The sequence below is a fragment of the Echiichthys vipera genome, assembly GCF_963691815.1.
Source record: "Echiichthys vipera genome assembly, chromosome: 13".
In the NCBI taxonomy this organism is placed as follows: Eukaryota; Metazoa; Chordata; class Actinopteri; order Perciformes; family Trachinidae; genus Echiichthys; species Echiichthys vipera.
The window spans coordinates 15,368,234-15,383,126 of record NC_139838.1 but is presented as its reverse complement, the minus strand read 5'-3'; the positions used below and the strand labels follow the sequence as shown (position 1 = coordinate 15,383,126).

The window sequence follows — 14,893 nt, the reverse complement described above, 5'->3', positions numbered from 1 at the left end:
GATGACAGTGATTGGTTGCCCCCTCTGATCTGTGGATACATGACATATGGTAGAGATTGCCTGAGGGAAGAGGACTTCATGAACTGTATTCATAATGATTTCTCATTATCCAGAATACAGACAGGACACCATACATTAGGGTCAATGAAATGACAGCTGGTGTGTTTATCACTTAATTGTCCTTAAAAAACTGCATTTGTTTTCATTTTTCAGTACAGTTCAACCAGATTGTAAAAACTGTTTATCAGGGTGTTCTGTTTTATATGTGTGTTTCAAAAAAGTCCAGCAATCACACTAAAAGCTTTCAGTGTATGGTTGTTTGTAATGTATAGTATTTTCTCCTAATCAATAAAAGACAGAACTGAACACACTGAGCAGTTAAAGTGCATAAAATTGTCGTAGAACAAATACTCAATATTAACTATGTTTTCCTAAAGAATGAGAATCCTATTACAAGACAGTTGTTGGTGGTTTGTTTTCGGTGAAAATGCTGAATAAGGGCCATTTGATAGACTTTTCCCTCTGCATCACACATCACCTCCAGCCTTGTTGGCCAGATGTAGATTCATCAAAACAGTGTATTATTGGATTACATTTGGGGTAATTTTCTAATGCTTGTGTGCATTGTTGGTTAGTCTGTGCTTATATTTGACATTTAAGCCATGACGTATTATTTCTTTTTTCAGGACAACGATGTGAGAATCATCATTGGCCAGTTTGATGAAAACCTGGCCTCAAAAGTCTTCTGCTGCGTAAGTCCTCAGCTTACACTTAGTCATAAGTAAAAGCTTAGAGATATCAATGTATATCTTGCCGGGTGATTTGGCTTTAGATGGTTTGGACTCATGATATATTTTACCCTTGTTACTTAGTTCATGATTTCACGGATTTTGAAGCGCTAGACCCAAACTCTCAAGGCAGGCTCTAGTTTTTGATAGCCAACAGCTCACATTAAGTAAGAATAATACCACGTATGCTAATCTCCATATATCATACTGTATCGCCTGCTGCTACTGTACATTGCCTTAACCTCCATTTTTTTTCTACCCCTCCCAGGCGTATAACCTGAACATGTTTGGCACTAAATACCAGTGGATTATTCCTGGCTGGTACCAGGGTAACTGGTGGGAGCAGGCCAACAGCACCAACTGCACCGTCAAGAAGCTGCTCACAGCCATGGAGGGATACATCAGTGTGGACTTTGAGCCACTCAGCTCTCGCCAGATCAAGGGCATCTCTGGCAGGGTGAGTGACACCCACTGTCTCTTTAGATGCATATTTTTAAACGAGATATCTCAACAGAAATCAATTATGGGAATAATGTTCACACTGCATTATCCAACACAGAAGCATCACTGCTAAAACAGCAATTCCAGTAACTTTGCATCTCAAATTGTGTGAAAAATTAGGGCTGCCCATTGTCATTTAGAGCGCTTAATCAATTAATCGACACATATAAATATATTTATATATACCTTATATATATATATGTATATATATACACCCCCCCCAAGTATAGCCTCAGCAACTGAATAACATAATTTTACATAGTTAATAATAGTTAATATCCATTATAACCATTTACAAGTGTGCACAGCCGCGTGCTGGCAAGTCCTCATTCTGAATGTGTCAGAAAAAATCAGCAATGAGACGGTGGATAGGCTTAGGGTACTTACATGTTTAGGTGATAGGTCATGTTCGTCGTGGACGAGTGATTGGCAAAGTTTTTTTCTTTCAAAGTTTGGGGTCATCCTTGTTCTTTTTACAGTGATCCCATATTTTAGACGTCTTTCCCGACATGATGACCGTGATGTTGAAAGACCTGACACTGAGAGTGAGTGAGGGAGTGTCATGACTTCCTGTATCCGGCCCTTCAAATTAAAGGCCCTCCAGCCTTTTAGGCCAGCCGCCAGTCACATAAGTTTTCACTTAATTTTAACAAGGACATGGCTCAAAATGTTTTGTTTTTTTCCCCTGCGACCAATGGACTAATGAAATTTCGATTAATGATTTTTTGGTCGACCAGTGCTTGGTCGACTATTTGGGGGCATCCCTATGAAAAATAATCCGTTCTCCTTGGACTTATTTTAAATTTAAACCAGCCAACATTAATGCATTCTTTTCAAAATGTTAGGAGATGCACATTTTCTCATTTATATCTCCTCTCATTCACCTCTGTGTCAGACCCCTGAGGAGTACAAGAGTGAGTACAGTCGAGAGCTTCAACAGAAAGGTGTGGAGGCTAGCAAGTTTCACGGCTTTGCCTATGATGGGATCTGGGTCATTGCTAAAACCTTGACTCGAGTGATGGAACTGCTCCGGGTAAAACAACGGCAGAACACCTACCACAACTTCACTGTGGACGACCGCGAAGTGGGAAAAATGGTGCTGGACGTTATGAACGAGACCAACTTCTTTGGAGTTACAGTAAGTTATGCAACAGATTGCATTCTTTAAAAAATATGAACAGAAATATTTCAAGGTCTAACATGTTGGAAGTAAAGGTCCCATATTGTAAAGACCAAGATGTCCATGTCTTATTGATTGTAAAGCAGGTTGAGGTGCTGTTTAACTTAACAGCGTACCTTTTAGATTAGCTGCACTGTAGTGTTCAGACAGACAGTATGAGAAAAATTATAGCTATATAAAATTAAAGCATATAAACATGTTCTACTAGAAACTCAAAATAGTATGGACTTGACTTTAAAAATGGGTTCAAATTTCTTTGCTCATTTTCATTATAGATCATAGAATGGTAAGTGTGAGTAGGCCTATGTGCAGAACAATCGTTGTCTACACGTTGTCTAGTTGACATATGCGAATGCAAGAATACTCTCCAGTCACTCACATACTGTACATTTACATGGACATGCAGGAAAAAGGGGTTTTGTTAATATTGATGAGGCATATACTGTACAGTGAGGGAGAAGGAGAAAGACACTCATACATACAGTACATATGCCAGTACAAACGAGTTTAAAGCAACACAATCAAAACACCTTAAAATATGTTACTGCTGTTGATGAAGCATCATCATACAGTATATATTTACTGTGTTTGAACAGTATGCATGGAGTGGGTAAATGTCAGAACAACATATTAATTACTGCTCCGTAAGGCTGGAAGCTTGTTTGCAGAGAAGGTTACTTAGCCATCCAGTCTCTGTATGAAGCCTAAAGTGCTGTCATTTGGTGCTGCCGACTTACTCCAATGCATTCAAGATTGATCCTGGTGGCTATGCTAGCTACTGTGTGTGTATGTGTGTGTGTGTGTGTGTGTGTGTGTGTGTGTGTGTGTGTGTGTGTGTGTGTGTGTGTGTGTGTGTGTGTGTGTGTGTGTGTGTGTGTGTGTGTGTGTGCGAGAGAGTGTGTGTGTGTGTGTGTGTGTGTGTCGGTGTATTTGTGTGTGAGCTGTTTGGGAATATCTCCTGTTCCCGTTTAAAGGCCACTCCATTATTTGAGGATAACATGCTGCGCTCAGCCTCGACAGCCAGTAGGCATGCAGGGCCTTACAGTAGTACAGTCAAGGTGGGACACAGGAAAAATGTATAGAGATAATTAGATAGTAATACAGATTCTAATACAGTGTATGTATCAGTAACAGAACAAGAGAGAGGATAGTAGCGTTGGGGATAATAAGTGCATGCTCCTAACATCTCTCGGGGTATAAGTGTGTTGCAGTACTCCACCAAATCCTTCCGGCCTTCATTCCTCACCCTCTACTCTCAACTCTCTCAGCAAAGACCCACTTAAAGCTGCTGATCAGGAGCAGGCTGACATTGAGTCTTTCCTCAGACGCAGGGCAGCAAAGCAGTTCAGGAATATTGATAGTCATTCAGCATTTTTTTCACGTTTTACTCCAGGCACACAAATAGATGATGAAGTCCTGTTAGGTTGTTTGGATGGGCTAGCGATCATATTATCTCCTTTTATATCAGCAATGACTCATATTGATCCTACATTATGTAGTGATCAGTGGTAGAAGAAGTACTCAAATCCTTTACTTGAGTATATGTCCTAATACTTCATTATAAGCAAAGGCAATAAGTAGTCAAAATACACTAAAATCAAGAGTCAAAGTGCTTATTATGAAGGAGGGCCCTTTTGAGAGTGTTCTCTCTCTGAACGTTGTAGAGTAAAAGAAGAACATTTAATAAAATTGAAGCTCTCGAGTGAGGTATTTGTACATTACTTTACATTGCACTAAAGTATAGTGTTTGAGCAAATATACTTAGTCACTTTTGACCTTTGGGAGCTATGTCCCACTTTATAGATGAGTGGGAAGCTTGCTGTCACAAGGTAATGGTAAAGTGATGAAGTAAATGATGAAAAAATGAGCCACTTGATTTTGACATTTTAGAGAGAGTCTGCAGTTTTTCTATTACAATAAAATTGTTTTACATAACATAAAAGTAATGGGAAATGGACACAGTAGAAAAATGATCAGTAAATCAGCATGCTCTTACTTTTCTGATGTAACAAAAGATTTGAAATCTGTTGACTACTATAGCAGTTCTTTTTTAAGGGATTACGAGAAATGAGGTCAAAAGTGTTCCCTGTATGTAGCACACACTTAGCACATACTGTACTTCTACCCACACAACAAACAGACATAGGAAGGCAATTTCTCTTCCAGACTACATACTTCTTTAGTATTATTTTTGTATTCCAATTTTAAAATGGCTCTACACAACTCTTGACTTTTACTGGGTTTCCAATCAAATTGATCCATGTGCAAGCCCCAGTGAGGCAAATTCTGGCTGCTTCTCCTTGGTTCATATATCATGTGTGCTTGATCATATGGGATCATACCCTGACCTAAGCCTTGTGTCTTCTCTGATGTCATAATTTTAGCCACATATTTGCTGTGTAAACACACAGGTCTCATGGGACCAACCATGTCCATTCTGCTGAATCTGTGGCCGGGGAAGCTGTAGCAGCAGCAGGAGAGTGATCATGGAGGGCCCTGCTGTATTGATCTGGTGACTGTTAGTGCGATAGAGAAGAAGGTTGATATTAGCTGGGAAAGACTTCCAGGGCATAGAGAGTGCAGATAGCTCCCAGAACCACTCATGGGAAGAGGGACACAGTACGTTGTGATTGGAGATGACAAGTGTGTGGGTATGGGTTTGTTTTGTTGTTGTTGTTTTTTGTCAGTGATCATCGTGTTGGTATCATTGTTTTTTATGGTGAATAGTATAATCGGAGGTTTGACAGTCACCTCAAACAGACACACTGAGGTGAAACAGAGAGGGGAGGTTATGTGCATCTGTTTTTCTCTGTGTTTATGTATGTGCATCCCAGTTACATTCACATCAACTGTGTTCCTACCTCAAACCCTGAGAGCCCGCAGGATTTCACACCTGCAGCCCACAGTGTGACATCTCATTTGACCCCAGCATACCTGTCACTGACAGTATTCCCACCTCCACAGACAAAGTGATTCCTGGCTGCCTCCACCATCTCCCCTTAGAAAGATACATTCACACTCTCTCTCACACACACATACACACACATATGTAGACACAGTGCTTGCTCCATCAGCCACCATTGTGACTCAGGTCTGAACGTCCTTTGGATAAGAGACACCTGTCTGAGTCAGTATACTTCAGTGAGGTTGCCTAAGCTGCAGAGGAGCATAATACCTTGTGGAAAGAGGCTTTACAGTAACTTATTTGAATATTGGTCAAGGGAGGTTCATTTAACCATTGTAGAACAAGCATTTATTTCCAATTAAACATGTCAGAGTCAGTGCCTCTGCATTTGTTTAATATACGTTTCATATTCTCCAAACCGTGTATACAGTTAAGGGAACAAATTGGGGGCTGTTAAAATAACTATAGGCCATTACAATAAGGTTTGTGATGGCTCCACTTTTGCTGATGCGAAGGGAAATTATTGTGGCGATGCTAATGCACAGTGAGAGCATGATGGTGCAGCTACTCTAGAAACCTGGATACATACACTAACAGTCATTATAGGTTCATGTCAAGTTCCCCTATTTTCAACCAGCAGTGTCTGACCCTGTTTACACACCACAGTTATCTGAATGTAGTACCTAATGAGCTGAACCGAGGTGCACTGCTCTGTCGTATTTACACTGCAGGCATAATTGCATAGCATATTGTCAGAAAATGCAGTGTGTGACAAAAGGAACTTGTTCAAGTTGAAAAGTCAGATTGACACTCTGGTGTGAAATTGTTAGCAGAGGATCTGTTGTACACCCTGGGCCTCAGGAGTAGTTTGTTTGCTCACACGATCCATCATCCGGGAAACACGTGTGTGAGTTTTATGTGACCAGACCTGGGCAATATGGTCAAATCTCAATTTGATCTCGAACAAAATATATCACAATATAGCATGCTTAATGGTAATTCATTGAAATAATAGTCTATCTGAAATAACGACATGGTAGAGCATATTTTTGTACACTCTTGTGTGAATTAAAAATTTGACAAATGAAAGATACTGAGTATTTCTCATTTCATTAAGAACTTTAATGAAAAATAAACATAACTTGCATTCATCAGAACAGAAAGGGGCATCCATTTTGTGGATATTGCCGTAATGCAGTTCGGTCGCTAGTTGTTCCACATTGCAGTATAGTGTAGTATATACGATAGACATTTTCTATAATTTTGACGATATATATTGCCTTTTTTGATTTTTCAGTGGCGATATATGATATGGAAAAGAGACTTTATCTGAATCTAGGTGATGTTTTATCTCTCTCAAAGGTATTGTATGTAGAAAGCATGCAATTTTCAAATTATATTCCCTGGGGTATTTAAGATAACAACTTCTGAGAAGTTTGAGTTAATGTGCGCGTTATTGTCAATTTAGTGTTATTGCATATCACGATAGCTCAATATGTTTTTTCACAATATCGATTCCATTTAAAGACGATAACCCATCATGTTGAATTATTGCCCAGCCCTAAATGTGACAACCTATTAAGTGCAAACATATTGACATGATTTTGCATGCACACACTCAGACAACATCAAAGATGGCACACAAAGACTGGGATTCAAACAGAGGGGCGGGATTCTGCTCTGCTACTTCAAAGCTTTCCATCTTTTTGAGGCAAAATTGGCTCTCTGGCTTCCTTCCCCCCTCAACTGTCTTTAAATCAGCCAATGCAAACTCTCTCTCTCTCTCTCTCTCTCTCTCTCTCTCTCTCTCTCTCTCTCTCTCTCTCTCGCTCTCTCTCTCGCTCACTCGCTCTGTCGCTGTCTGTCTGTCCGTCTCTCTTTTCACCTATTTTGTTAGCTAGCCAGTAATATGTAAACCCACTTAAATGTGTAATTAAGGATCTCTGTAAGCAGATGGTGGGCTGAATTAATTGAACGGTCTTGGTAGATGAAGAGAGAGAGAGAGATAAAGAGACAGAGGGAAGGAGAAAATAGAACAAGAGAGAGAATACACGGGAGAGATAAGGCGACAGAAGCCAAATTGATTTGAATATGTCTTACAATATTGCCACAAAGTTGAATTGCTTTTGTCTACCTTGTCTGCTGTTGCTAGACACTGCCTGGCTTGAAATTGCTTGTCTTGTTCCTGTGAAGTTTAAATCAAAGACATTCAATTGTTTTCTTTTTCTAAGGTGGCCGTGTGACCTATAAACACCTTTTGGGTGAGAAATAAATATTGAGAAAAAAAATTGTGGAATGAAGGAATAAATTCACTCACCACTACACACTTTCCTGTAGCCAAATATGAGACACACAAGCAGCCTTTTAAATGCAATCCGAACCTAGACCTGTACCAATGCTATGCAAGCAAACACAGTTCAATCAGGCAAATTTGCTAACCTGAAATGGTTCCAAAGCTATTAGCAAATGAATTGGCCCGAAGATGATTTTGTTTTCCTCTAAAAACAGATCAGTTTTGGCCACTTATAATCAAATGAGATGCAGCGTGTGCAGGAGCCAAGGCACTGCCCTTTGCCTGCTAACGCTGTAGTATCGGAACAGCACTGTGCAAACATTTAGTTGAACTAAGATCCTATTTCTTTTTTTCTACTGAAATTCACTTAACTGCTTATGCTGCATCTTCTTCAGCAGAATAGAATGTTTTTACAAATATCTGAACTCATATGAGTTTCCAGTGTTTTATGTTATATTAAAGACACATTGTTTTGTTTTACCTTCCTTTCAGGGCCAAGTCATGTTTCGTAACGGAGAGAGGATGGGCACAATAAAATTCAACCAGTTTCAAGGTATGTGTGACACTACTACAACTCTATTTGAGGACTCCTGTGTATATTTACAAATCTTTACATTTGTGCGTGTTTGAATTTTAATTTTCTTCCCCCAAAGCATAAAGAACTTTGTTTTGCCAAGTCAGGTCACGCACTGCCATCCATGCTTGCTCTTGACGTTACTCCACTGAGTTTGATTTAGAATTAGTCAACTACTGCATGTCTGTGTTCAATCAAACCTGCAATTGCTTGACAAATGTTGCAGGATTACCGCAGTCTTTGGAAAGCCACTTACAATTTCTCTCGAGCCAGAAGGCTGCCACAGTTGATATACAAGTAGTGATAATGGTTTCTGACCAATAGGGCTTAAGAAAAAGCTTGCAGCAGAGTTATACAGTATACATGTGAAAGGGAGGCTGAAGGATTTAACAGTTTAGAAGTCAGAAGCTTTGTGCTTGCGTTAGTTGTTTTTCTAGAGAGGAAAGTCATTATTCGCATGATTGCAGGGGTTGTTTGTCAGAAAAACATAAAAACTTTTTCACATATTTGTGAGGAAAGTCCCCACAACCTTTTTTATATGGGTTTGCATGTCTTTCCTGCATCTGTGTGGGTGCAGGTTAGGTGAATCTAAAGCTTTAAGGTGCAAGGCCCCTGGAGCTTTACTGTGCTTGATCTCCTCTGTGGTGACAGGATGTATGTCAAGACTGTGAAAGTTTGTACATACAAACATGCCTCAGTTCTCTCTTTCCTCATAGCATAATCCTGAGGTTGTTTTGTAGCCGGCAGGGCCTGCTGAGTAGGAGAATAACCCTGAGATTGCATCTTGATGCAGGGAATTCCCAGCTCCCAGGCTCCCCCGACTGTATGTAGCACACTGCATGGGGCTGCTCAGTCCTCTGCTTAACCATCTTATCTTCCCCACTGCAGTGGGGCTCGGTCCCTCTGGCTGCATACATCACACTCTGTGTATGTGTGTGTGTGTGTGTGTGTGTGTGCATGCGTGCGGTAGTGTTAGAGAGAGAGATAGAGGGCAGTATGTGAGTGCTTATGCACATTCTGGTGCGTGTGTGTGTGTGTGTTTGGGTGTGTGTGTGTGCCTCTTTTGGTGAACCGTAATGCTATTACAGCTAAGGCTCAGTGGGCTTCACAGAGGAGACCACATGTGTAGTAATATTTTGTGTTTAACTAAAAATGAACACAGACAATATGTCTATAGTATTGTGGTGTTACATGGACGTGTGTCATTGTATGGTAAAGACAAGAGAATTTACAAAATTATAAATTAACCATCAGGGTAGTGGGTGGTGAGAGAGACAGATGCTGTGTCCCACTTCCATATTAGAAGGCATTTGTACACACTATGTACTTTCTAACATTAATCATAACATACTGTTGCTGTTAGTAGAAAGGTGTTTTTTAATGTCCTGCACTAACAGGAAATAACTGGAATGACAGTAACAATTAAACTCCATTAGAAAGCAGTTTTCCAAATACTTAATGCTTTTTTTTTGTTTAGGTCATCCACTCAAGCACCACAATCAACAATTGATTTACTTTTTTCAGCTGTGACCTCAGCTGCTCTCTTCCTTTGTACAATGCATTGTGGGACAACAATGAACATCAACAGCATGCTCAAAATACAAATATTAATCAAATCAAAGTTGTTGTTTTTTTTATAGAGAACAAAGGCTGCAGACTGAAGGCCTGCTTAGAATTATCATGAGGTATGGAACTGAGATCCGACTGACATAGGTGCATGATATTAGATCTGATGTCTGTCCTTTCTCTACCGATATGTTAGCTGCAATAATAAAACCAAACAGCAGGAGGAGCACTAACATGGGGACAAAAATCAGGGTTTTGCGGCTTTAGATAACTTAGGAAAGTAAATGATATCATGACTGAAATACATGAGTGTTCTCCATGTTTCTCTTTCTCTTCTCCCTGAACTGGCTGTTTACTGTGTCTCCAACACACACTTAACCCATTAACCAAACCCTCTCCTATGTCACAGCTATCTATCACTATCTTCTTCTAGCTTCATCATACATCATCTATCCCTCCTTAAGCTTCACTCTATCACTTCTTCCTCACTTGTCAGGGGTCGTGAATTTGTCACCCTTTTGACACCCCGAGGGCCTGATCTGGGTGGAGAGGAGAGGAGGGACAGCCCCGGTTTGAATATTTCAAAAGGCAGTGATCCTCAACATGACCCTATCATTTGTCCTCAGCCTCTGATCCTCTGTTTCACCCTGTCAGGCGTTCTTAGTCAGGGGCCTGGTTGGCTCTTATTCCCACTGTCTCTCATGGGGATAAGAGATAGCTTGCTACCAGAGGTCTTGATCGCAGTCGCAGTCCCTCTGAGTACAGATTTAAAATTGACGCACCACCAGGCATGGTAGATAAGGAAACATGGCGTTTGTCATTCTGTAAGGAGAGGAGAGGTTTAATAATATATCAGTAAGGTGAGGTTGTGATATGTGTGGTTAAAAGGTTACGATGTTACGATGTTTTGGATCATTATAGATAAATGATAGGATTTACTATCTACAACAACACCCCTCAAGTAAGAATTAATTTCCTGCTTTTCTATCATCAGGAATTTGAACTACCAATGCCCTCACTGCTGTCAGTTTACCTCCAGGCCATAGTCTTCTCACAGTCCTTTCAATTTAAATAACTCACAAGAATGTCATTGAACTTTAACACCAATGCTTTTAAATGAAACGTTTTTTTTTCCATGTTGGAATTTCACAGATGTGACATTAAACGAAATAAAAATGAACTTGATCAAAGGCTAGCAAATGTGAGCCGTGTGGAAAAGAAATCTAAATTAATTGCATCACATTTACAAACACTTCTACAAAGACTGGTCAGAATGTTGATAAAAGATGTGAAATGAAAGAGCTATACTGCGAATGAGGTCCGGCAATCACCACTTTGATATTTGAGTTTTCAAACCAGTGTGAGTCTTTGCTTCAAAGAGGGCGAGTCATCTGGGTCTGAGTAGCAGCTGCGTCAGTGACAAAAATTCTTTATCGTAAAGCGTGTCACTGATTAGGTACATTTACTTCAGTGCTGTGCTTAAATACAGGTAGTGTAAATGTATACCTACATTTTATACAGCTGTATATTTTCATGCCACTCTATTCCATAGGGATGTATTGTACTTTATACTCCAGTACAGGTTTTTGACAGCTGCAGTTCCCTCTTTAGAATAACATTTTGAAACCTACAATCACCTACTAATATAAATTATAATCTATTGTAACGCTGTAAATCTTCACAACACTCCCATGGCCAACTACAATGTTAAACCAACACCATACAATGTTATTACACTTGCAAAATAGAAACGGTAGTGATAATAGTCGGAGTTACTTATTTACAGTCTGGCAGTAGCCTTGTTTTTATAAATTAATGTTAAAATGCCTTTACCAAATAAGTTCTGACTTAGTGAACATAAATAGTGTATCAATTTGGAAGCAATTTAATCTGCGGATTTGATGCACTACTGAGTATTTACAGCAGCAGGCGTGTATGTGGGACTGGTTCAAAATGAAGTCAAACGCCCAAGTCGATCCTAATGAGGTTAGGAGCCCAGTGTAATATTGTGGCTTATTTATGTGTTTTGAACAACAATGTAGCTTTATTGCACAGAGGAATACTGTAAATGATATCAGGCTTTGATACACAAACACACTTTTTTGTGGGATAGATTCAGAGTTTATTTCTTGACAGCAAAAAGAAAAACAGAAAATATTTTGTCATGAGTATCTGAGGAAACTAAAGGTCGTCTTGCGTCTGGTTTACAAATTCTACTGAATTTACAGGTATTCAAGGTGACCACTCAAACACTTGCACAGGCTGAGGTAGTTGCAGCCACCAATATGCCCTGTGGGGATAGAGTGAGGGGATAGTATTTTAGCATCTCAAAGGAAGAGCGCTGATATACAATCCCTTCTGCTGTTTAGATCCGAACAAAGGACGTGGTCGAGGGAAACATGGTTATTGATCGTCGTTCAGCACAGAGGAGTTTGAGATATACAAATCCCGATTGTGTATGCACATAACATTTACTGTTCTGACATTTTCAACTTTTGCTAATGCTTTGATGCCAGAATTTAGAGATCAAATGAGGTGATTCAGTGAGAGGAGAGGAGAGGAGAACGCAGTGCCCTGTGATGCTGCAATAGCTGATGTTATCTGTCATTTTCCTAGTCAAGGACAATGCTGCCGAGGAGTTCAATGAGCCTATAACTGTGTGATAACAGGGAGGAGCAGAGACAGATTGGTGCGTGCACACCAGAAGAAATTGCAGGTTGTTTGTAGTGCACTGAGAAAAAGAATCAGAATAATCTATCCCCTCTTTCAATCGTTCTTCTCTCCTCCTTGTATACTCTAAGTGAAGAATCTTGATGAGTGGGGGAGAGTGAAGGCCCAGGTGTGTCTGGCAAGGTCATGCTTCCTTCAATATTACACGTGGAGGGTTACAATGATGATGATTACACTCATCATTGTTTCTAAAAGAGAAAACACAAAATCCTGAAATAGCTGTGGTGTTTGCAGGCTGGGGTGCACAGCACTTTACTGTATAATCGTGTGACTGTATCTAGGAAATACTAGCGTCATTGTATATTAAAATATAAATATAGAGGTACAGTTGCATATATTTAATATTTCCTTCCACACTAGTTGGACATACATGTGAAGGCTGTTCTTGCACATATGAGGTTTTTTTGTATGTCTTTATCTTGTGTCTATGGTATCGGCTCTTCTTTGCCCCATTTCCTTGAGAGAAAATAAACTGATAATTAACATTGTAAAAAAACAAGAAGATAATTTCCTGTCCATATTAGGCTTCATATGAAAGCTACATTTTGAGAATCAAAAAAGATTACTATTACTTACTGAATGCCTTTAAATTCTGTTAAGGAATATTTTGTTATATTATTAATGGGTTTTGAAAGATCGCCCTGTGATTTGCAGCTCTGTTTGAGGTTGTACCACTGTGCCAGACTTTACAGCTTAAAGCTGAAAGGGGTGTTGGCATCTAGAAGCCAGTTTGGACAGTTTAAGTATGTGTATTCATTCTAATCCCTACGTGTGTGTGTGTGTGTGTGTGTGTGTGTGTGTGTGTGTGTGTGTGTGTGTGTGTGTGTGTGTGTGTGTGTGTGTGTGTGTGTGTGTGTGTGTGTGTGTGTTTTCTAACAGAGGGCCAAGAGGTGAAGGTGGGAGAGTACAACGCAATTGCTGATGTGCTGGACCTCAACACCAGCTCCATAAAGTTCCATGGTATGAAGAAGGCTAGATACAGTGCCTTGAAAAAGTATTCATGCCCCTTGAACTTTTTCACATTTTGTCACTTTGCAACCGCAAACTTAAATGTATTTTATTGAGATTTTATGTGATAGACCAACACAAAGTAACACATAATTGTTAAGTGGAATGCAAATGGTACATGCTTTACAAAAATTTAAGCAAATAAAAATCTGAAAAGTGGGGTGTGCATTTGTATTCAGCCCCCGTGTCAATACTTTATAGACCCACCTTTCGCTGCTTTTGGGCTATGTCTCTACCAGCTTTGCACATCCAGAGACTGAAATTTTTGCCCATTCTTCTTTTCAAAATAGCCCAAGCTCAGCCAGATTGGATGGAGAGCGTCTGTGAACAGAAACTTTCAAGTCTTGCCACATATGCCCAATGGGATTTAGGTCTGGACTTTGACTCGGCCATTCTAACACATCTTTAATCTAAACCATTACATTGTAGCTCTGGCTGTATGTTTAGGGTCATTGTTTTCCTGGAAGGTGAATCTCCTTGCCAGTCTCAAGTCTTTTACAGCCTCCAACAGGTTTTCTTCCAGGATTGCCCTGTATTTAGATCCATCCTTCCTCCCATCAACTCTGAGCAGCTTCCCTGTCCTTGCTGAAGAAAAGCATCCCCACAGCATGAGGCTGCCACCACCACGTTTCACAGTGGGGATGGTGTGTTCAGGGTGATGAGCAGTTACTTTTCAGCCACATATAGCTCTTTGCATTTCGGCCAAAAAGTTAAACTTTGGTCTCATCTGTCCAGAGCACCTTCTTCCACATGTTTGCTCTGTCCCCAACATGGTTTGTGGCAAATTGCAAACAGGACTTCTTATGTCTGTTTTTCAACAATGGCTTTCTTATTACTACTCTTCCATAAAGGCCAGATTTGTGGTGTACACAACTTATAGTTGCCCAGTGGACAGATTCTCCCACCTGAGCCGTGGATTTCTGCAAATGTGACAACGTTCAAGGGGCATAAATACTTTTTAAAGGCACAGTATGCATGTATATGCCTGCATTTGTGTGTGCGAGCATTGACTCTGGGACATAAAACTCACTGAAGAAGAAAAATGTATCCTGATGCACCTGATGTGTGTTTATATATATGTTAAAGGCCCATCACTTAACATCCTGAGCACTCTCCTGTGTCGTTCACTTGCTCACTTGAACCCAAACTCTGTGCAGCACACATACATACTCAGACGTACTCAGACACTACCACCACTCAGTGTAGGGACTCGCCACTCTCCTTTGTCAGCTAAATTATTTACCAGTCCATTTTTCACCCCTCCCACGTTTGCTTGTGTTGACATACTTTATAATTTGTTCGATCCCCCGGCTATTCTCCCCTTCACCACACTCTCACTCTTTCTCCA

At 40.1% G+C, this 14,893-nt stretch overlaps 1 protein-coding gene across 1 annotated transcript in view; it reads left to right on the top strand.

The window, feature by feature from the left end:
• The window catches only part of gabbr2 (gamma-aminobutyric acid (GABA) B receptor, 2), a gene marked incomplete at both ends in the record, with an annotated part of 169,837 nt that overhangs the window by 95,720 nt on the left and 59,224 nt on the right, over positions 1-14,893 (top strand). Inside the window, 5 exons of the mRNA XM_083926115.1 lie at positions 687-752; positions 1,057-1,245; positions 2,185-2,427; positions 8,160-8,220; positions 13,417-13,497. Of these exons, the coding sequence (XP_083782241.1) occupies positions 687-752; positions 1,057-1,245; positions 2,185-2,427; positions 8,160-8,220; positions 13,417-13,497 (640 nt within the window). The remainder of the gene's footprint in view (positions 1-686; positions 753-1,056; positions 1,246-2,184; positions 2,428-8,159; positions 8,221-13,416; positions 13,498-14,893) is intronic.